The following is a 24567-nucleotide window of genomic DNA, read 5'->3' as shown; positions in this document are numbered from 1 at the left end:
TCTATTATGTGGTACTTTATCAAATCCCTTTTGAAAGTCCATATACACATCAACCGCACTACCCTCATTAAAATTCTTCATTACTTCATCAAAGAACTCAATCAAGTCAGTCAAACACGATTTTCCTTTAACAAATCCATGCTGACTTTCATTTATTAGCCCATACTTTTCCAAGTGCCATTTAATTTTGTCCCGGATTATTGTTTCTAAAAGTTCCCCCACTATCGACGTTAGGCTGACTGGCCTGTAATTGCCGAGTTTATCCCTCTCCCCTTTTTTGAGCAGGGATGTAACATTTGTAATCCTCCAATACTCTGGCACCACCCCCGTATCTGAGGAAGAGTGGAAGGTTTTGGCCAGAGCCCCCACAATTTTCACCCTTACTTCCCTCAGTAACCTAAGATGCATCCTGTCGAGACAGGGTGACTTTTCTACTTCGAGTAAAATATATGGCAGGAATTTTTTGCTCCCTTACAATTTTGAAGATCTCACCCCTTCCTCACCCCACCTACATCATAAAGGTAATTTTCTGATTTTGTAATGTAATGTGATGAGGAAATGTACAATTGCATCCATGCAGAGATAACCGATGATTGCTCCGCTCAAGGCAGCATTATTTGGGAACGGCCTCCTATCACCGACATTAGGTCTCTCATTATGTAAATGGCCTAACACTTAGAATCATAGAATCGTTACAGCACAGAAGGAGGCCATTCGGCCCATTGAGCCCATTTCAGCTCTTTGCAAGAGCAATCCAGTTAGCCCCATTACCCCACTTGATTTAGGCAGTCGGCTGAGACACCTAAAAAAAGGGCTCTTCATATTCAGCAGTAGCCCGAATGCATGTGCAGATCAGTGCAGGCTGTCCCACTGCTAAATTTGTCATTGTCGCACCCATTTTATGCCAAACAAATTGTTCAATTTCTACCCCCAAGCTCTTAAGATCAGGACAGAGCAGACCAGAAAAGCAGGTTTTAAAATGTCAACAAGTGTTAAAGGAGTGGAGAGAAAAAAAAAATGGAATTTATCATGTGACCAATTTACATAAAAGCTAGTACAATTAGAAGCTTTAATGAGGTCAATGCAACCTCTGGACATGGCCTCCAGAATCAGTAGAAATTTTTTGGACCACCGAATTTGCTAGCTCGTGAATCCTGCAGAAAGGCCTCCTGGCCCGATTAGCAAGATGTACTTGTAGAATGCACTTTATGAACTCACAACCGAATTGACTCTTATATTCTGAGACAGTTCCCACCAAGCACATAGAGTTGCAATGGATAGGAACTCCATGGATACAAATAGTGGATTGTATTTTGTGTAGCCTATTTAGGTTTGCATGCACTGAGCCATATATATTGGCCATCGACATCACACCGGGTTTGGAGCGCGAAGGAATTTATGCCCCACAGAATTTTACAGCACAGGAAGAGGCCATTTGGCCTTTGCTCCTGTGCTGGATCTCGAAAAGAGCTGTCCACTTAATCGCATTCTGTTATCTTTTCCCCATACCCTTTTTAATTTTTTGTTTTTCAGATATTTATGCTCTTCCCTTTTAAATGTTATCATGGCTTCTGCTTCTACCACTTTTCTGATAGGCCGTTCCTTTTGGCAGATGGAGTATAATGTGGGAAAATGTGAACTTGTCCACTTTGGCAGGAGGAATAGAAAATGGAGAGAGATTGCAGAACTCTGAGGTACAGAGGGATTTGGGTGTCCTAGTACATGAATCACAAAAAGTTAGTATGCAGGTACAGCAAGTGATTGGAAAGGCAAATGGAATGTTTTCATTTATTGCAAGGGGAATGGAATATAAAAGTAGAGATGTTTTGCTACAGTTGTACAGGGCATTGATGAGACCACATATAGAATACTGTGTGCAGTTTTGGTCTCCTTATTTAAGAAAGAAAATAATTGCTTTGGAGGCAGTTCAGAGAAGGTTCACTCGACTGATTCCTGGCATTAGGGGGTGATATTATGAGGAAAGTAAGGACAAGATGGGCCTGTATACATTGGAGTTTAGAAAAATGAGAGGTAATCTTATTGAAACATATGAGATCCTAAGGGGACTAGAAGGGGTAGATGCTGAGAAGATGTTTCCCCCTGTGGGAGAGACTAGAACTAGGGGCCACAGTTTAAAAATAAGGGGTCTCCCATTTAAGACGGAGATGAGGAGAATTTTTTTCTCTCAGAGGGTTGTGAGTCTGTGGAACTCCCTTCCCCAGAGAGCGGTGGAGGCAGGGACATTGAATATTTTTAAGTCTGAGTTCGATAGATTCCTGATTAACAAGGGAGTCAAAGGTTATGGTAGGTAGACGGGAAAGTAGGGTTGAGGTCACAATCAGATCAGCCATGATCTTATCAAATGGCAGAGCAGGCTCGAGGGGCTGAATGGCCTACTCCTGCTCTTAATTTTTATGCCTTACAACCCTCTGCTTGAAAATGATTCTCCTAAGTTAGGAGTGTGCAGTTTTACTGTATGTGCTCTGAGCATGTGCTGGGAGTTCAGAGGTGACATTTTTGTCTCTATGTTTCTTTGGCCAGATGCTCCCCACTCTTTACCCACAGCGTATTTGCCATCATCACCAATGGTATTCCATTTGCTCCATCTGCATAAGATCAATTTGAAAATTTTTGAGACTCTATTATGAGTGCACACTCTTGGTGGGAAGCCTCGACTGCCTGCAGTGCATACAGGAAAATTGGAGACACGCTCCCTACAATTTCTGTTCATAACTTACGGGCAGTTGCCCTGTGCTCCCGTGATATATTCTCCCAGTGTGTAATGCTCCCTGCTGGAACTACATATTTAACAGATCAGCCCTTGAATTTAATTAATTTTCATTACTTTTTTTAAAATATCTTTTAACTCTGGATTGCGAGCAGGTCCAGAGAATTAACTGTCCCCTTGGGCCAGGTGCTTTGTAAGATTTTAGCTCTCATGGTGTGACACTGAAAAAAAAAATTACTGCAGTAAAATTACTCAAAAGCCAGCAAAGAACTTTTCAATGTAATATTAATTTTAAAATATAAAAAAATATGAACCACCGCTTGCCTTGTTTTGCATTTTGTGCCATTTTGCTGCATCCACCACCCTAAACATTCACTCCCTTCACCACCGACGCACCATGGCTGCAGTGTGTACCATCCACAGGATGCACTGCAGCAACTCGCAAGGCTTCTTCGACAGCACCTCCCAAACCCGCAACCTCTACCACCTAGAAGGACAAGAGCAGCAGGCACATGGGAACAATACCACTTGCACGTTCCCCTCCAAGTCACACACCATCCCGACTTGGAAATATATCGCCGTTCCTTCATCGTCGATAGGTCAAAATCCTGGAACTCCCTACCTAACAGCACTGGGGGAGAACCGTCACCACACGGACTGCAGCGGTTCAAGAAGGCGGCTCACCACCACCTTCTCAAGGGCAATTAAGGATGGGCAATAAATGCTGGCCTTGCCAGCGATGCCCACATTCCATGAACGAATAAAAAAAATGCTTCCTGTTCTATTTTTGAGACAGATTTTCCACTTATTGCACTTGGGTGTATCGTACAGAGGAAAATTGGGTAGAGAGGTTTGTGAGCCAGTAACGGATCCCACCCTTTTTTCCACCCATTAGTTTCAATGAACAGAAAATTGTGTGGCTCCATTACAAATGTGTGATCCTCCCTGTCCGATTTCTCTCTGTTAACTTCAACAGACGATCCTTTATACCCAGGTGCAGTATGAGGAAAATTGGCACCGTTATCTTTTAACTTTAATTGTGCTTTTATCCTACCTAGTTCAACCTAATCTCATTCATCCTAATTCTTGAGGTTTATTTTTTAAAATTTGACCTATTACTTTCTTTTTCCTGCTGACTCACACTGTCCATTTTGCAGGTGGGATAAACTTTTTTTTAAAAATTGTTTTCTATTGGCTGAAAAGTGATTTGAAACGATAGTTTTTCAGCCAGCCAAAAGGCCAGAATAAAAAATGTCGTCATAAATTCCTGTAAAAATATATGAAGTATGGAAGGGATCTGGAATCCAGCTGCTTTGCTGCTTTGCTTTGCCAAACCTGAGTGCAACGGAACACCGAGTGGTCAACTGAGAGTTTGGTGAGTGTGGGAGTTCGGTGAATTGGGGGAAGGAGGTGCTGCTTTGCCTTGCTTTTCCTAACTCTTCCCGCAGAGCGGCGGCGGACCTGAGTAGCAGAAGACTGAGAGTGGGGAATAAAAGCTGCAGCAGACCTGCAACAAGAGAAAACTACTGTGTGACGTCACAGGTGAGGCAGGAGAGTCCGAGAGGTGAACACAGTATAAAAGGAGAGACCCAGAGCGGGAGGAGAGTTTGAGAGGTGAGCGCAGTGTAAATCTAAGGCAAGTCATGGCAGCACAGCTCGCACCCGTGATATGCTCCTCCTGCACTATGTTGGAAGCCATGGACACTACCAGTGTCCCTGGCGACCATGTGTGCAGGAAGTGTGTCCAGCTGCAGCTACTGGCTAACCGCATTTCGGAGCTGGAGCTGCGGGTGGATTCACTGTGGAGCAGTCATGATGCTGAGACGATCGTGGATAGCATGTTCAGTGAGGTGGTCACACCGCAGGTAAAGATTACGCAGGCAGAAAGGAAATGGGTGACCGCCAGGCAGAGTAAAAGGACTAGGCAGGTAGAGCAGGTGTCCCCTCGGGCCATCTCCCTCTCAAACAGATATACCGCTTTGGATACTGTTGGGGGAGATGGCTTATCAGGGGAAAGCAGCAAGAGCCAAGTTTGTGGCACCATGGGTGGCTCTGCTGCACAGGAGGGGAGGAAGAAGAGTGGCAGGGCTATAGTGATAGGGGATTCAATTTTAAGGGGAACAGATAGGCGTTTCTGCGGCCACAAACGTGACTCCAGGATGGTATGTTGCCTCCCTGGTACCAGGGTCAAGGATGTCACGGAGCAGCTGCAGGGCATTCTGGAGGGGGGGGGGTGAACAGCCAGTAGTCGTGGTCCATATCGGTACCAACGACATCGGTTAAAAAAGGGATGAGGTCCTGCAAGGTGAATTTAAGGAGTTAGGAGATAAATTATAAAAAGCAGGACCTCAAAGGTAGTGATCTCAGGATTACTGCCAGTGCCACGTGCGAGAATAGACCGGATGAATGCGTGGCTGCAGGGATGGTGTAGGAGGGAGGGATTTAGATTCCTGGGACATTGGGACCGGTTCTGGGGAAGGTGGGACCTGTACAAGCGGGATAGGTTACAACCGAGCAGGACCGGGACCAATGTCCTCGCGGAGGTGTTTGCTGGTGTTGTTGGGGAAGATTTAAACTAGAGTGGCAGGGGGATGGGAACCTGAGCGGGGAGTAAAGTTGAGAGCAGCAAGAGAGGGGAAGACCCAGGGGAAATTTACAATAAAAATAGTACAAACTGTTGTTCAAGAACAAGTGAAAGGGAAAAGCGTAGAGCAGCAGAAAGAAAGTGTACTTTACGCACTCCAGATTAAGTGAAAACTAGAAGGTGTAAAGCGATTAACTCAGCATCAAAGCTAAAGTTCAGGCTCGGGTGTGTGGCCCAACTAAGAGTTCTATATGCAAATGCACGGAGTATAAGGAATAAATTAAATGAACTGCAGGTTCAAATTCAAATTGGAGGGTATGACATGATAGCTATTACTGAGACATAGCTGCAGAATGGTCAGGATTGGGAACTAAATATACCGGGTTATAAGGTCTACAGAAGAGATAGGGAAAATGGAAGAAGGGGAGGAGTAGCCTTAGTGATTAGAGATGAAATCACTTCAATGATAAAGGAGGATATAACAAGGGGTAAGCAGCCAACAGAGACCTTATGGGTTGAATTGAGAAATAGGAAAGGATCTAAGACTATAGTGGGAGTTGTGTATAGGATCCCTGGCAGCAGCTCTGAAGTGCTGGACTGTATAAATGCAGAGATTAGACAAGCGTGTAACAAAGGCATAGTGGTCTTAATGGGGGACTTTAACCTTCACATAGATTGGGAAAAGCAGACTAGCAACTGTTAGAATGGTAGTGTATTTCTTGAGTGTGTCCAGGATAGTTTTCTACAGCAGTATGTCCTGGAGGCAACAAGGGGGCAAGCCATACTCGATTTAGTAATGAGTAATGAACCAGATTTCGTTAACAGCTTAACTGTGCGTGAACATCTATCCAATAGCAATCATAACATGATCGAGTTCAGTGAAGTGTTCGAAAGGGAAAAAAGTGAGTCAGCTGCTATGATTCTACACTTGGGTAAGTCTGACTTCAATGGGATGAGACAGAGACTGTCCACAGTAAACTGGGCAAATCTGTTAATGGGTAAAACGACTGATGATCAGTGGGAAATGTTTAAAGAAACATTTAACGTAATGCAGAATCGTTTTATACCCCTGAGGGGCAAGAACTCTACTTGCCAAAAAAAAAGCCATGGACAACTAAAAAGGTAAGGGACAGTATAAGGCATCAGGAAAGGGCATACAAAAAGGCAAAAAATGGCACAGATCCTGGCGAATGTGAAAGATACAAAGATCAACAAAGGGCCACAAAACAGATAGTAAGAGCTACAAAAAGAAAGTGTGAAAAGAAACTTGCAAGGGATATCAAAACCAATATGAAGAACTTTTATAGTTACATTAGGAAAAAGAGGGTGGTCAGGAGCAGTGTTGGCCCCTTAAAAACTGAAAGTGGGGATATTGTCATTGACAATGGGGAAATGGCAGACAGAGAGAGCCAGCATGGATTTGTGAAAGGTAGGTCGTGCCTGACAAACCCGATTGAATTTTTTGAAGAGGTGACTAAATTAGTGGCCAGGGGAATGTCAATGGATATTATTTATATGGACCTCCAGAAGGCATTTGATCAGGTCCCACATAAGAGACTGTTAGCTAAGAAAGAAGCCCATGGAATCGAGGGAAAAGTACGGACTTAGTTAGGATGTTGGCTGAGCGAAAGGCGACAGAGAGAAGGGATAATGGGTAGGTACTCACATTGGCAGGATGTGACTAGTGGAGTCCTGCAGGTATCTGTCTTGGGGCCTCAGTTATTCACAATATTTATTAACAATTTAGATGAAGGCATAGAAAGTCTCATATCTGAGTTTGCCGATGACACAAAGATTGGTGGCATTGTAAGCAGTGTAGATGAAAACATAAAATTACAAAGGGATATTGATAGATTCGGTGAATGGACAAAACTGTGGCAAATGGAATTCAATGTAGACAAATCATAGAATCATAGAATCATAGAATCATAGAAGTTACAACATGGAAACAGGCCCTTCGGCCCAACATGTCCATGTCGCCCAGTTTATACCACTAAGCTAGTCCCAATTGCCTGCACTTGGCCCATATCCCTCGATACCCATCTTCCCCATGTAACTGTCCAAATGCTTTTTAAAAGACAAAATTGTACCCGCCTCTACTACTGCCTCTGGCAGCTCGTTCCAGACACTCACCACCCTTTGAGTGAAAAAATTGCCCCTCTGGATCCTTTTGTATCTCTCCCCTCTCACCTTAAATCTGTGCCCCCTCGTTATAGACTCCCCTACCTTTGGGAAAAGATTTTGACTATCGACCTTATCTATGCCCCTCATTATTTTATAGACTTCTATAAGATCACCCCTTAACCTCCTACTCTCCAGGGAATAAAGTCCCAGTCTGTCTAACCTCTCCCTGTAAGTCAAACCATCAAGTCCCGGTAGCATCCTAGTAAATCTTTTCTGCACTCTTTCTAGTTTAATAATATCCTTTCTATAATAGGGTGACCAGAACTGTACACAGTACTCCAAGTGTGGCCTCACCAATGCCCTGTACAACTTCAACAAGACATCCCAACTCCTGTATTCAATGTTCTGACCAATGAAACCAAGCATGCTGAATGCCTTCTTCACCACCCTATCCACCTGTGACTCCACTTTCAAGGAGCTATGAATCTGTACTCCTAGATCTCTTTGTTCTATAACTCTCCCCAACGCCCTACCATTAACGGAGTAGGTCCTGGCCCGATTCGATCTACCAAAATGCATCACCTCACATTTATCTAAATTAAACTCCATCTGCCATTCATCGGCCCACTGGCCCAATTTATCAAGATCCCGTTGCAATCCTAGATAACCTTCTTCACTGTCCACAATGCCACCAATCTTGGTGTCATCTGCAAACTTACTAACCATGCCTCCTAAATTCTCATCCAAATCATTAATATAAATAACAAATAACAGCGGACCCAGCACCGATCCCTGAGGCACACCGCTGGACACAGGCATCCAGTTTGAAAAACAACCCTCGACAACCACCCTCTGTCTTCTGTCGTCAAGCCAATTTTGTATCCAATTGGCTACCTCACCTTGGATCCCATGAGATTTAACCTTATGTAACAACCTACCATGCGGTACCTTGTCAAATGCTTTGCTGAAGTCCATGTAGACCACGTCTACTGCACAGCCCTCATCTATCTTCTTGGTTACCCCTTCAAAAAACTCAATCAAATTCGTGAGACATGATTTTCCTCTCACAAAACCATGCTGACTGTTCCTAATTAGTCCCTGCCTCTCCAAATGCCTGTAGATTCTGTCCCTCAGAATACCCTCTAACAACTTACCCACTACAGATGTCAGGCTCACTGGTCTGTAGTTCCCAGGCTTTTCCCTGCCGCCCTTCTTAAACAAAGGCACAACATTTGCTACCCTCCAATCTTCAGGCACCTCACCTGTAGCGGTGGATGAGGTCATCCACTTTGGATCAAAAAAGGATATAACAGGGTACTTTCTAAATGGTAAAAAGTTAAAAACAGTGGATATCCAAAGGGACTTAGGGGTTCAGGTACATAGATCATTGAAGTTTCATGAACAGATGCAGAAAATAATCAATAAGGCTAATGGAATGCTGGCTTTTATATCTAGAGGACTAGAGTACCAGGGGGCAGAGGTTATGCTGCAGCTGTACAAAACCCTGGTTAGACCGCACCTGGAGTACTGTGAGCAGTTCTGGGCACCGCACCTTCGGAAGGACATATTGGCCTTGGAGGGAGTGCAGCGTAGGTTTACCAGAATGATACCCGGACTTCAAGGGTTAAGTTACGAGGAGAGATTACACAAATTGGGGTTGTATTCTCTGGAGTTTCGAAGGTTAAGGGGTGATCTGATCGAAGTTTATAAGATATTAAGGGGAACAGATAGGGTGGATAGAGAGAAACTATTTCTGCTGGTTGGGGATCCGAGGAGTAGGTGGCACAGTCTAAAAATTAGAGCCAGACCTTTCAGGAGTGAGATTAGAAAACAATTCCACACACAAAGGGTGGTAGAAGTTTGGAACTCTCTTCCGCAAACGTCAATTGACACTAGCTCAATTGCTAAATTTAAATCTGAGTTAGATAGCTTTTTGGCAATCAAAGGTATTAAGGGATATGGGCCAAAGGCAGGTTTCTGGAGTTAGATCACAGATCAGCCATGATCTTATCAAATGGCGGAACATTCATGACCTCACAGGACACCAGGTCGGTGATTGTCTGGTAAATATTATAGTTTTTGTTTTGCTCTCTAAGTTAGGGTTGTGGGATAAATTAAGAGCAGTGCAAATCAAACTGCTAATACTTTATTAAATTAATAACTACAACTAGATTAACAAATTAATTAATAAAACTATAAATATTTGATTGAATAAAAAGTTTTAAAATAAAACAAGATTAGACAGAGATGTCAGTCCAGGTGTTGTGTTGTAACTGCACCATGTGGGAGTTTGTGGAGACCAGCGTGATCCCAGGCAACCACATCTGCAGTGAGTGTCTGCAGTTCGAGGAACTTCGGCTCAGTGTTGTTGAGCTGGAGTCTGAGCTGCAGATATTGCAATGCCTCAGGGAGGGCGAGAGTTATCTGGTCACTTTGTTCCAGGAGGCAGTCACACCTCTTAAGTTAAGCAGTATTTTAGAGTTAATCAGTGGTCAGGGACAGGAGGGTGTGACTGCGAGTCAGGCAGGTATGGGGACCCAGGATGCAGTGATGGAGGAGTCTCAGCCCTTGACCTTGTCCAACAGGTACAAGGTACTTGCTACCTATATGGATGAGTGCAAAGACTGCAGAGAGGATGGGCAAACAGGCCACGGCACCGTGGTACAGGAGACCATTCAAGTGGGGGAAGTAAAAAGAGATATGGTGGTGATAGGGGATTGTAGAGTCAGGGAGATAGATACTGTTCTGTGTAGCTGCAACCAAGAGTCCCGAAGTCTGTGTTACATTCCCGGTGGCAGGGTTAAGGATATCTCCTCACAGCTGGCAAAGAACTTGGAGCACGAGGGGGAGGATACAGTTTTCATGGTCCACATAGGAAACAACAACATAGGTGGAACGAAGAATGAGGGAGTTTGAGGAGCTAGGATGTAAATTAATCAGCAGAACCTCAAAGATAATAATCTCTGGATTACTACCTGAGCCACGTGCAAATTGGCCTAGGGACAAACAGATTAAAGAGTTAAATGTGTCACTCAAAGAGTGGTGTGGGAGACAAGGGTTTCGATTCATGGGTCACTGGTACGAGTACTGGGGAAAGAGGGAGCTGTTCTGATGGGATGAACTCCACTGAAATCGGGCTGGGACCAGTGTCCTGGCGAATCTAATAACTAGGGGCTGGAGATAGGGCTTTAAACTAAAAAGGGGGGCAGGGGTCAGGTGAGGGGAAATTTAGAAATCTAAAGAGAAAAGACAAAGCAATAGAGCATTGTAGCGATTAGGATAAAGAAAAGCTGAGTGTGACAGGAAGGGACAGAGAGTTTAACGGAAATAATGCATCAACAAATAAGGTCAAAATAGGGAATAATGGTCAAAATTTAAAATTAAAGGCTCTTTATCTGAATGCACAAAGCATTCGTAAGATAGATGAGTTCGTGGCACAAATAGAGATAAATGGGTTTGATCTAACAAAATTACAAGGACGTGGTTGCAAGGTGACCAAGGTTGGGAACTAAATAATCCAGGGTACTTGACGTTTTGGAAAGACAGGCAGAATGGAAAAGGAGGGGCGGGGTAGCCCTGATAATAAAGGATGACATAAGGACAGTGGTGAGAAAGGATCTTGGCTCGGAAGATCAGGAAGTAGAATCTGTGGAAATAAGAAATAACAAGGGGCAGGAAATACTGGTGGGAGTAATTTATAGGCGCCTAATAGTAGCTATACCATTGGACAGAGTATTAATCAAGAAATAATAATGTGGGAAGAATAGTGGTAAACCTGAGGATTGGGAGAATTTTAGAAACCAGCAAAGGATGGCCAAAAAATTGATGTAAAGGGAGAAAATAGAACATGAAAGTAAACTAGCAAGAAATATAAAAATAGATTGTAAGAGCTTCTACAAATCTACAAAAAGGAAGGGAGTAGCAAAAGTTGGTCTCTTAGAGGCTGAGACAGGAGAAATTATAATTGGAAATAAGGAAATGGCAGAGACGTTAAACAAATATATTGTATCTGTCTTCACTGTAGAAGACACAAAAAGCATCCCAAAAATAGTGGGGAACCAAGGGGCAAATGAGAGTGAGGAACTTAAAATAATTAATATCAGTAGAGGACAAGTACTGGAGAAACTAATGGGACTAAAAGCCAACAAATCCCCTGGACCTGATGGCCTACATCCTAGGGTTCTAAAAGAGGTGGCTGCAGAGATAATGGATGCATTGGTTGTGAGATTCTAGAAGGGGTCCAGCTGATTGGAAGGTAGCAAATGTAACCCCACTATTCAAGAAAGGAGGGAGAGAGAAAACAGGGAACTACAGGCCAGTTAGCCTGGCATCAATAGTTGGTAAAATGCTGGAATCCTTTATTAAGGAAGTGGTAACAGGGCCCTTAGAAAATCATAATATGATTAGGCAGAATCAACACAATTTTATGAAAGGGAAATTTTGTTTGACAAATTTATTAGAGTTCTTTGAGGTTGTAACTTGCAGGATAGATATAGGGGAAAGAGTAGATGTAGTATATTGGGATTTTCAAAAGGCAATCAATAAGGTGCCACATAAAAGGTTGTTACACAAGATACGGGCTGATGAGGTTGGGGGTAATATATTAGTATGGATAGAGGCTTGGTTAACAGACAGAAAACAGAGAGTAGGGATTTTAGGGTCATTTTCAGGTTGGCAGGCTGTAACTAGTGAGGTGCCACAAAGATCAGTGCTTGGGCCTCAGTTATTTACAATCCATATTAATGACTTAGATGAAGGGACTGCGTGTAATGTATCCAAGTTTGCTGATGATACAAGGGTAGGTGGGAAAGTAAGCCGTGGGGAGGACACAAAAAGGCTGCAAAGGGATATAGACAGGTTAAGTGAGTGGACAGTAAGGTGGCAGATGGAATATAATGTGGGGAAATGTGAGGTTATTCACTTTGGTAGGAAGAATAGAACAGAATATTTTTTAAATGGTGAGAAATTATTAAATGTTGGTGCTCAGAGAGATCTGGATATCCTTGTACAAGAAACTCAGAAAGCTAGCATGCAGTGGTTAGGAAAGCAAATGAAATGTTGGCCTTTATTACAAGGGGGTAGGAGTCCAGCACGTGAGTGCAAAGGACAAGGCTGAAGTATTTGCAATCATCTTCAGCCAGAAGTGTCAAGTGGATGATCAATCTCGGCCTCCTCCCGATATCCCCACCATCACAGAAGCCAGTCTTCAGCCAATTCGATTCACTCCACGTGATATCAAGAAACGGCTGAGTGCACTGGATACAGCAAAGGCTATGGGCCCCGACAACATCCCGGCTGCAGTGCTGAAGACGTGTGCTCCAGAACTAGCCGCGCCTCTAGCCAAGCTAGTCCATTACAGCTCCAACACTGGCATCTAACCAACAATGTGGAAGATTGCTCAGGTATGTCAAGTCCACAAAAAGCAGGATAAATCCAATGCAGCCAATTACCGCCCCATCAGTCTACTCTCGATCATCAGCAAAGTGATGGAAGGTGTCGTCGACAGTGCTATCAAGCAACACTTACTCACCAATAACCTGCTCACCAATGCTCAGTTTGGGTTCCGCCAGGACCACTCGGCTCCAGACCTCATTACAGCCTTGGTCCAAACATGGACAAAAGAGCTGAATTCCAGAGGTGAGGTGAGAGTGACTGCCCTTGACATCAAGGCAGCATTTGACCGAATGTGGCACTAAGGAGCCATAGTAAAATTGAAGTCAATGGGAATCAGGGGGAAAACTCTCCAGTGGCTGGAGTCATAACTAGCACAAAGGAAGATGGTAGTGGTTGTTGGAGGCCCATCATCTCAGCCCTAGGGCATTGCTGCAGGAGTTCCTCAGGGCAGTGTCCAAGGCCCAACCATCTTCAGCTGCTTCGTCAATGACCTTCCTTCCAACATAAGGTCAGAAATGGGGATATTCGCTGATGATTGCACAGTGTTCAGTTCCATTTGCAACCCCTCAAATAATGAAGCAGTCCGAGCCCGCATGCAGCAATACCTGGACAACATCCAGGCTTGGGCTCATAAGTGGCAAGTACATTCGCACCAGACAAGTGCCAGGCAATGACCATCTCCTAATCCATTCTCGTATATCCCCTGACATCCAAGAACTCCAGGGAACCTTGGATGTCAGGGGATATACGAGAATGGATAAGGAAAAAAAGGAGGGCTTTTGGCAGATACAAAAGGCTAAAGACGGAGGAAGCCCTAGAGGAGTACAAAAAGTGCAGGGGGATACTTAAAAAAGAAATTAGGAGATCAAGGAGGGGCCATGAAATAACACTGGCGAGCAAAATAAAGGAAAATCCTAAGATGTTTTATAAGTATATTAAGGGTAAGAGGATGACTAGGGAAAAAATAGGGCCCATTAGGGACAAAAATGGCAATCTGTGTGTGGAGCCGGCAGATGTAGGAGGGGTTCTAAATGAATTTTTTGCATCTGTTTTCACTATGGAGAAGGACGATGTAGACATAGAAATACGGCAGGGGGACTGTGATATACTCGAACATATTAACATCGAGCGGGAGGAGGTATTGGCGGTTTTAGCAGGCCGAAAAATGAATAAATCCCCAGGCCTGGATGAAATGTATCCCAGGCTACTGTGTGAGGCAAAGGAGGAGATTGCGGGGGCTCTGACACATATATTCAGAACCTCTCTGGCCACAGGGGATGTGCCAGAGGACTGGAGAACCGCTAATGTAATACCATTATTCAAGAAGGGGAGTAGGGAAAAACCGGGGAACTACAGGCCAGTGGTAGGAAAATTATTGGAAAAAATTCTGAAGGACAAAATTAGTCTCCACTTGGAGAAGCAAGGATTAATCAGGGATAGTCAACATGGCTTTGTCAAGGGAAGATCATGTCTGACAAATTTGATTGAATTTTTTGAGGGGGTGACTAGGCGTGTGGATGAGGATAACGCAGTGGATGTGGTATACATGGATTTCAGTAAGGCCTTCGATAAAGTCCCGCACAGGAGACTGGTCAAGAAGGTACGAGCCCATGGAATCCAGGGTGCCTTGGCACTTTGGATACAAAACTGGCTTAGTGGCAGAAGGCAGAGGGTGATGGTCGAAGGTTGTTTTTGTGACTGGAAGCCTGTGGCCAGTGGGGTACCACAGGGATCGGTGCTGGGTCCCTTGCTGTTTGTGGTCTACATTAATGACTTGGATATGAATGTAAAAGGTATGATCAGTAAGTTCGCTGATGATACAAAAATTGGTAGGGTGGTAAATAGCGAGGAGGATAGCCTCAGTCTGCAGGACGATATAGATGGGTTGGTCAGATGGGCGGAACAGTGGCAAATGGAATTTAACCCGGAAAAGTGCGAGGTGATGCACTTTGGAGGGACTAACAAGGCAAGGGAATACACAATGAATGGGAGGAACCTAAGCAAGACAGAGGGTCAGAGGGATCTTGGTGTGCAAGTTCACAGATCCCTGAAGGCGGCGGAACAGGTAGATAAGGTGATAAAGAAGGCATATGGGATACTTGCCTTTATTAGCCGAGGCATAGAATATAAGAGCAAGGAGGTTATGATGGAGCTGTATAAAACACTGGTTAGGCCACAGCTGGAGTACTGTGTGCAGTTCTGGTCGCCACACTACAGGAAGGATGTGATCGCTTTGGAGAGGGTGCAGAGGAGATTCACCAGGATGTTACCAGGGCTGGAGCGCTTCAGCTATGAAGAGAGACTGGGAAGATTGGGTTTGTTTTCCTTGGAGCAGAGGAGGCTGAGGGGGGACATGATTGAGGTGTACAAAATTATGAGGGGCACAGATAGGATGGATACTAAGGAGCTTTTTCCCTTCGTTGAGGGTACTATAACAAGGGGACATAGATTCAAGGTAAAAGGCGGGAGGTTTAGAGGGGATTTGAGAAAGAACTTTTTCACCCAGAGGGTGGTTGGAGTCTGGAACTCACTGCCTGAAAGGGTTGTGGAGGCAGGAACCCTCACAACATTCAAGAAGCATTTGGATGAGCACTTGAAATGCCATAGCATACAAGGCTACGGACCAAATGCTGGAATATGGGATTAGAGTAGACAGGGCTGATGGCCGGCGCGGACACGATGGGCCGAAGGGCCTCTATCCGTGCTGTATAACTCTATGACTCTATGACTCTAAGAGAGAGTCTAACCACCTCCCCTTGACATTCAACGGCATTACCATCGCCGAATCCCCCACCACCAACATCCTGGGGGTCACCATCGACCAGAAACTTAACTGGACACGCCGTATAAATAAAGTGGCTACAAGAGCAGGTCAGAGGCTGGGTATTCTGCGGCGAGTGACTCACCTCCTGACTCCCCAAAGACTTTCCACCATCTACAAGGCACAAGTCAGGAGTGTGATGAAATACTCTCCACTTGCCTGGATGAGTGCAGCTTCAACAACAATCAAGAAGGTCGACACCATCCAGGACAAAGCAGCCTGCTTGATTGGCACCCCATCCACCACCCTAAACATTCACTCCCTTCACTGCACTGTGGCTGCAGTGTGTACCATCCACAGGATGCACTGCAGCAACTCGCCAAGGCTTCTTCGACAGCACCTCCCAAACCCGCAAACTCTACCACCTAGAAGGACAAGAGCAGCAGGTACATGGGAACAACATCACCTGCACGTTCCCCTCCAAGTCACACACCATCCCGACTTGGAAATATATCGCTGTTCCTTCATCGTCGCTGGGTCAAAATCCTGGAACTCCCTTCCTAACAGCACTGTGGGAGAACCTTCACCACACGGACTGCAGCGGTTCAAGAAGGCGGCTGACCACCACCTTCTCAAGGGCAATTAGGGATGGGCAATAATTGCCGGCCTTGCCAGTGACGCTGGACATCCCATGAACGAATATTAAAAAATTGTACAGGGCTTTGGTGAAACCTCACCTGGAGTACTGTGCACAGTTTTAGTCTCATTATCAAAGGAAGAATATACTTGCCTTGGAAGAGGTCCAACGAAGGCTCACTAGATTGATTCCTGGGATGTGAGGGTTGTCTTCTGATGAAAGATTGAGTAAAATGGGCCTATGCTCTCCGGAGTTTAGAAGAATGAGAGATGATCTCATTGAAACATATAAAATTCTGAGGGAGCTTGCCAGGGTAGATGGTGAGAAGTTGCTTCCCCTGGCTGTCGAGTCTAGAACGAGGGGGCATAGTCTCAGGATAAGGGGTCGGCCGTTTAAGACCGAGATGAGGAGGAATTTCTTCATTCAGAGGGTTATGAATCTTTGGAATTCTCTATCCCAAAGGGCTGCGGATGCTGAGTCATTGAGTATATTCAAGGCTGCGATAGATAGATTTTTGGACTCTAGGAGAATCAAGGGATATGGGGATCGGGCGGGAAAGTGGAGTTGAGATCGAAGATCAGCCATGATCTGATTGAATGGTGGAGCAGGCTCGAGGGGCCGTATGGCCTACTCCTGCTCCTATTTCTTGTGTTGTTATGTTCTTATGTATTCAGACAGACAGGGTGCACTGTGAATGAAGACTTGTCATTCCACTTAAGAAGTGAGAATGATCAATGCAAGATCTCCCCTGGTGACAGTCCCCTTCGTGCAGCAGCATCCCAGGACAAATCGGTGCCTCCTCATTAGAAGCTCTGGAGGCCTGGGGGATTGGCTTGAGTGATGTTTGCTTTCTGGCCTTCACACACATGGGATCAGCTTGCAGAAGACACTCTCTTGGGGCTTTCAGGTTCTAGTGGGAACATTAGATCTACCATCCAACTGATTAGTGACCACCGAACCTAGATCATAGACCAGTGGCATGGTAGGAGTTGACTGACATGAGCCTGATATCAGGACAGTAGCACATGCCACTCCCACAGCCTAACTTCTCGGAGGCCTACTCAAGGAGCAAGCAGGAGGCATGGCCAAACTATCCAGGCAATCGCACAAGAGATGCAACCAACTTCCCAGGATTCAGCTGTCATGAGATGTGGGCCATTTCAGTCCCAAGGGCTTCTTGTACGAAACCAGCTGTCAACCACATCTTGTGACACTGGTCCTCAGGTGGCACCTAGACAAAGCATATTGATAGGTAATAGTCACTCAGGGGAAACGTGATTAGAAGGAGGGTTGATTGCTTTGAATGTGAAGTAGAGCTGATATTGCACTTTGATTTGGCTCTGTTGTTTGATGAGCTCATGAGGTATCTCAAGGTCTGTTTGGAGTGACATGACATATGTTTAGTAATGGAACAATTGGAGTTGACAGGAAGGCTGAAAAGATGCAATGGTGGAAGGTTTCAAAGGGGACAAATTTAATCAAGAGAATTTATTAATAATGGTCTCCCTATGAATTTTCATTGCAGTTAGCATGGAACAGTTCTTGAAGTAAAGATCTTCATGATGCTGAGTGCCATGTTCCTCAGCCTTCACAGCAGCCAGGCCCATCTCCTTCTGAAGTTCCATTTTAAATTCTTGCTGAATAGAAAACTTCTGAAGGGCAGAGCAAGCAAACATGACGTGAGAGAGACCCACTTAGGAGCATATTGCAGTACCCAGATCTATCAAGAAAGTGAAGTTTTGCATGCAGAGCCCCTATAGTCGTCCTAGTTACCACTCTAGTTAATGAATGGACCTTGTTGTATTAATGCTTTGCTGCAGGTCCAGCACATGCCTTGTCTCACAGAAGCCATCCCAACATTTGAACAGAGCTGGGAGGCTGGAGTTCCTCATGATGAGTTATGAAAACTCTCTGAAAATTTGACATTGCTATGCAGGATTATTGCAGCTGGTCAAATACAACTTGATGGCATGGACTCTCTTTCCATTCAGTAAATCTAAGGAATAAAATTGACTTGGCTATGTGTTATCCGAATATTTCCGCAAAGTGCTTTATGCATAGGTCTGAAATTAACTAATGGTTTAATTTTATTAATGTTTTGTATTGCAAAAAGAAATGAAAGAAGCCAGGGCAACCCACGGGTTAGATAGTAGTACTGGGCCCATCAGTTCAGGCCCTGACTCTAGTGTGTTTCTAAGAAGGAGGTCACCTGTATATTTAATATTTACCTTCTTGTCCAGTTTAACCCAGCTTTTGGTGCTGCTTAGCTTACTGGGCCTATGAACCATGTGAATGAAAATCTTTGATTACATCCTAAGGTGAACTTTTGATGATGAAATCGGTTTCAAGCTTATTGGATAGTGAATTATTTTGAGGGAATGAAGAATGTAGAGGGATACTTCATGTGAGTTGGGCTACTAAAAGTACTGCTGAGAACTTGCACTTCTTATGACCTCAGGATGTCCCAAAGCAGTTTAGCCAATTAAGTATTTTTGAAGTGCAGTCACTGTTCTAATACAGGGAAACATGCAGCCAAATGGTGTGCAGCAAGGTCCCACAAACAGCAATGAGATAAATGACCAGATCATCTGTTCCAGGTGTTTGTTGAGGGAGGATTGTTGGCCAGGATACCAGGAGAACTCCCCTGCTCTTCTTCGAATTGTGCCATGGGATCTTCCATGACTGAGAGGCCAGACGAGGTCTTGGTTCACGATCTTATCAGAAAGAAGGCACCGGCGACAAAGTAGAACTCTTTCAGTACTGCACTGAAGTGTCAGCCTAGATTTTATTATCAAGTCTCTGGTATGGGGCTTGAACTCATGACTCACAGCTGAGAGTGCTACCATGAGTCAAGAATTGCCTATTAACATTCAGCTGGATACTCATTTCAGATAAGGTAAATGATTTAAATAGAGGCAACAAATTCAAAATTTTGTCATAAATAATTCTTCATTTATTGAAATATAATATTTATAATAAATAAAATTACAGATTATTTCCACATACACCGATTTTAGCATCATCAAGATGATCAAATACTTTTGCAGCAAATCATAAATACATAGAAAATAAACCATTTTAGGATTTTATAAATATCAAGAAGAATAAATAAAATGCAGCTCAAATAAATTACAATATGGATCAAAATTACAATACTGATATTATGCCATATCAAAATTGCAAACTTCATTTGCACGGACCAATTACACTCTAACACCTTAACCTGGCAGCAAGTGCATGGAAATACAATAACAGAATCAAAATTGCACAATCAAAACAGTCCAGCTATTTGACTACATGTCTAATCTCTTGGTTCCATGGTACAGATTAATGAAATCTCAATGAAGAGAACATCCAGGCCCTGAATCCCATGGGGTTCTCCGTCTCCTGCCATAACTTCAGCAGAAGATCAGCAGAATCCCACGGAGAAATGGTATAAGTGGTCGTTTTTTTTACCATTACGCCATGTTGTTGTGAGTTCTACTGATCTCTCATTTGCGAACCCCCACAGAAATTCCAGGTGCACATTCATTTCTTAAATAAAACTATCAAATAAGTTAATACATAAATAAATACTAACAGATGAATATGATTCACCTTAACAGATGAGGGAAGGAGGAGGTTATAGTTTTCTATGGAATGATGGGTTGGTGGACTGAGTGGCCTCCCTCTACTTTGCGATCTATTTGTAAATACAGGTGAACTGTTTAAAATATTCACTGGCTGCTATGCCTACAACAGGCCTGAACATGATGGTAAATAAATGTAAATTCCTGAGCTAGAACAGATTCCCGATTGTGGATAGGTTTCACATTCTTGACACTCAGCTTTTCTCATTGAACTTCATCAGTCTTCTTGGAACTGTAGAAAATATAGAAATAAATACAAATTACTGTGACTATTGCAGGAATATATACCAAAAATATTCAGGAAAGCAAGCCATCTCACAAAACAAATGCTTTAAAAATTGTTTCAATGACTTAATTCATATACAATTTTTTTTTTAAAAAAAGAGTATAAATGAATAGAATGTTGATCAGGATGTCAGTGTTTGACAGAATATTATCCTTTATCCTGTGACATATTTGGGTGAGAGCAGCAAAGCACATTTCCAACTGATAAACACTGCTCGGGTTTTATGCTGTTTCAATCAAATGAATTAGAAACAACCAAACCACCTTGTTAACTTTAGCATCAATTGGCACTAAACCAGTACTCTACTGTACATAGCCTAAAGGGAAAGGGAGTGTGAGGAATGGATCAGTATTACATTAACACGATAGAAGGTAAGCTGCTAAAGATACAGTTCAGGTATGTTGCCAGCTAAAGCAGAGAAAATCTTGTTTTGAGTTGCTCACGAAATAACCAAGGAGGGTCTTACTGGGGTTCACAGTGGGAAATTCTCCTTTCGTTGATAATATTGTCCCTCACCTCAACACAAAATAGAAATTTATGCGAAGTTATCAATAGGAAATAGGTAACCACTGCAATTTGTCCATTTCTTGTTCTCTACCCTTCTTTGTGCAGCCTCTAGTTCTTCCCACAGTTAGCTTCATTTCTACCAGTGGCTTATGAACTCAACGAGGTCGATTTTCATCTTTACCACGTGGGGGTATCTGGTAAAGTGGCTCGCCAGCTCTTTACAGAACCCGTCTGATTTTCATTCCCCAGAATCAGGTGAGTTCTATAATGGGCCGACCATCAGCTCTTCCAGATCACTGCCCAGGCAGTGAAGATAAAAATCTACCCTACGTATTTGGTGCGTTACTTTCCATTGCATCCTCATTATTTCTTGGAAACCTATGATAGATAGAATAAACCCAGCTTTCTCCAGATATTACCACTTTCTAAACCTAACTTTCCTTTCAGTTCAATCTAATTTTTATTGTTTTAGTGTAAGCTATAATCTAAAACTTACCTATCGGTTATCATGTCAATGATAATCTTCACCCAAGGGGCTTTAGGATTCAGACACACTGAGGAACCGCTTTTAAGGGTCACACTGAAAGAAATGAAAGATGACAATTATTTCAAGTTCTGTTATCTACTTTCAATATAAAAAGGAATAAAATCCAATGAACATTGTGTAAGTATTATTCACATAAACAGCAGGTTTATCAATAAACAATGTTATTAAAACTTACATGATTTCGACATTTGAGCAATGCGGACCACTTGGAATAATTTCTATATTCTCCATGTGTTTTGGATGGATGAATTTGGAGTTTGTTTTAATGCACTGACAGCGCAGGCTCACTCCTACATTTCGAAGAGATGCGGCTACGAAAAGAACAGATTATTGAAATTTAGTGCTGGAACTTGAATTTTTAAATATCTTTTTCTTACATTCTCTGGAGTTGTATTTGTATTCTCTGGAGTTTCAAAGGTTAAGGGGTGATTTGATTGAAGTTTAAAAGATATTAAGAGGAATGGATAGGGTGGATAGAGAGATAATATTTCCGCTGGTTGGAGATTCTAGGAGTAGGGGGCACAGTCTAAAAATTAGAGCCAATCCTTTCAGGAGCAAGATTAGAAAACATTTCTGCACACAAAGGGTGATAGAAGTTTGGAACTCTCTTCCGCAAATGGCAATTGATACTAGCTCAATTGCTAAATTTAAATCTGAGATAGATAGCTTTTTGGCAATCAAAGGTATTAAGGGATATGGGCCAAAGGTGGGTATATGGAGTTAGATCACAGATCAGCCATGATCTTATCAAATGGCGGAGCATTCACGAGGGGCTGAATGGCCTACTCCTGTTCCTATGATTCATTTATACCCATGGACAAAATGACATCTCACTGCTACAATCAGACACCCTAAAGTTGTCTCTCAATGCAACAAGGGTGCCCTGATACCTCAGCTCATAAAACATCAGACTTTCAATCTGGAGATGCAGGATTCAAGTCCCCGTGTGGGCTGTCGTGTAAAAACCTGACTCAATTGCGGATATTCTTGCCCCTGGATCAGAAGGTATTGGGTTTGATCATCACATCATGATTTGAGTGCATAATCTACGGTGACACTCCAGTGCACTACTAAGGGAGTGCTGCTTTCAGACAAGACATTAAATTGAAGACTTGTCTGCCTGTTTAGGTGCATGTTATGGAAGGGAGTAGGATTGATATTCTGGAAGGATGAAATCAAAATGTGCTGAAAGGCACAAAATACAGCCAACCTGGAAGTGCTTAATGTTGGTAATGCTTGCCTGGAGTAAAAAAGGTTCTATTGCCTACCACTAATATTTCCTCATCCAAGGAGCACATGTTACAAATTTCAGGTCTTTATTAGACAGTCTCTCAGGCTAGCGCCATCGGTCTCTCCCAGAAGTGTTGCACAATCAAGAGTGAAATTTCACTACTCAATGACTAGATGTATGATAGCGTAATCCAGAGGTGTAAGACACCCTTGTTATATGAGCTGGATATCATAATCCTCGCATATGCCCTCACATGTGTTTCTCCAATTGTCCGAAAAGTGGACTAATTAACACTTTTGGTGAGTCAAAGCAAGATACAAATCATTAAGCTGCTTTATTTTAGTCAATAAACATGCAGAGTAACAAATAGTTATAAATCACACTTACTGCAACTGAACTTCAGCCTCATTAATAAGAAAAATAGTAAACCATCTGCAAACTGACCCTTCTAACTGGCTAAAACACTATTCTTGGACAGTCTTTTTCTCTGAAACATGACCAGCTATTTAAGCCTCGGCAAAGTTTCTTCTTAAAGGAGGTTTGCTTCCTTTTCTGCCTTTCGCAACAGCCTTTGTTGGAAGTGCCCTTGAACATATGTTTGCCCCTGTGTCCATAGAAAGTGGGGGGGGGGGGGTTCAGTCTCTGGCCTCTCCCTTTTCTCACTGACAGCTACTATATATCTTCAAATGTGAATCTTAATCAGTATTGTTTAAGTTCACCTATGAATTACATGCATACAATGTATTATAAATGTAAATTCAGTCTAACATTAATAGCAATGCTGCCTTTTATAAATGTTAAAATATATTGTTGTTTACAAGGTAAAATTGTAGATTCTACATAAACACAGTAGTGATATAGCAATAGTAACTGTCATTTGAACAGATCAAAATCCACTGCTTATATACATGTTTCGAATATAATTCTGAATTCTCCATAAATACCATGTAAATATAAAGTTGGATCATTTCTTACCTTGCGTGGAAGCCGCATAAAGTACAAAGAGAGTCAGGACGGTGAGAGTAACTTTGCTGTTCATTGTCTTTTGCTTGTACGATGTTCTTCCTGTTGCTGGAGTTTGCATCTAACTCCTCATTGCTCTGTTCCTCTATTTATAGCCAGAGTACTGTTACTCAATGGGGTGAGATGATGTAACTGGTAATTTCCCAGGAAGTTATGAAATACAAACGTACTAGTAAAGATTGATAGGCTGATCATGAGTCCATGCGCGTCAACTAAATCGCGTGAAAACTGAAGAAAAAAAGCTTTAAATGGATTATTTAAAAATCCTTCACAAGTGACACGTCTATTTCCCTTAGGATGTTTGCAAATCCATTAGCTTTTCAGCCCTAAGTGACTAATAAAGCTGTGAATTGTCATGGTAAATTGTTAAAAATCTTGTAATGAATGTACTGGTTATTGGATATTAACATTAATGTTATATTGCAGTGAAGTTACGTTTAAAGCAAATACATTAATAATTAGTAGTTATTGAACTACAGACATTTGTTTCAACCTAAATAATATCATCATATCCAATTGAATAAAAAACACTAGCAACTGGTGTAGGATTTCTGCCTCGGTATTTTGGTGGGTGGAATTAATGGATGCAAGCTCAACACCTGTTTATTTTAATTGGTTAACAACTCCACTAAAATCGTGGACTCAGGCATGTAATTTAAATGTGTTAAGCATTCATTCACTAATACCACCAACAGTAATCTCTATTCATTTATTGTCTCCTAATTGTAATGCAAGGTAATTTTAGCAAAAAGTAGATGTGAATACAGAGGAGAGTGGTAGTGAGCTCTCTGTCTATTATTACCTCTCCTTCGAATCACACTCACATCCTAAAATGAGTGAAAGAAAGTTAGCTAATAAATATAGGATTGTGAAGGCCTTGATAACAACTAATCCTGAGACTCTCATGGAGATTGTACGGAAGGATAGAAATTAGGAAGCAGGATCTCAGCAGGGGGGCGGGGTCAATAATCGGGTGGGAAATGTGGAGAAAATCGTGCGGTTTCCCGAACGATCGTGACTCAATTGAAGCCACTTGACTGAACTTACGGCTATCGCGTTCTCAAGCTGCCCAGCGGGTGGACTGCGCACCCGCAATATGCATTTAAAGCCCACTAC

General features: G+C 42.9%; 1 protein-coding gene across 1 annotated transcript; it reads right to left on the bottom strand.

Annotated features, from left to right (window-relative positions):
• Window positions 1–19158: 19158 nt before the first annotated feature.
• LOC137327345 (interleukin-8-like) lies at window positions 19159–23534 on the bottom strand. The gene is made up of 4 exons (XM_067993050.1): window positions 23404–23534; window positions 21373–21508; window positions 21147–21230; window positions 19159–20089 (listed from the first exon to the last, which is right to left on the bottom strand). Exons 1-4 carry the CDS (start codon window positions 23510–23512, stop codon window positions 20062–20064), a joined length of 357 nt encoding a protein of 118 aa, XP_067849151.1. The 5' UTR covers window positions 23513–23534; the 3' UTR covers window positions 19159–20061.
• Window positions 23535–24567: the final 1033 nt, after the last annotated feature.

Source organism: Heptranchias perlo, chromosome 1 (genome assembly GCF_035084215.1).
Source record: "Heptranchias perlo isolate sHepPer1 chromosome 1, sHepPer1.hap1, whole genome shotgun sequence".
NCBI lineage: Eukaryota > Metazoa > Chordata > Chondrichthyes > Hexanchiformes > Hexanchidae > Heptranchias > Heptranchias perlo.
Note: the sequence above shows the minus strand (reverse complement) of the source record. Positions and strands in the feature narration are given on the sequence as shown.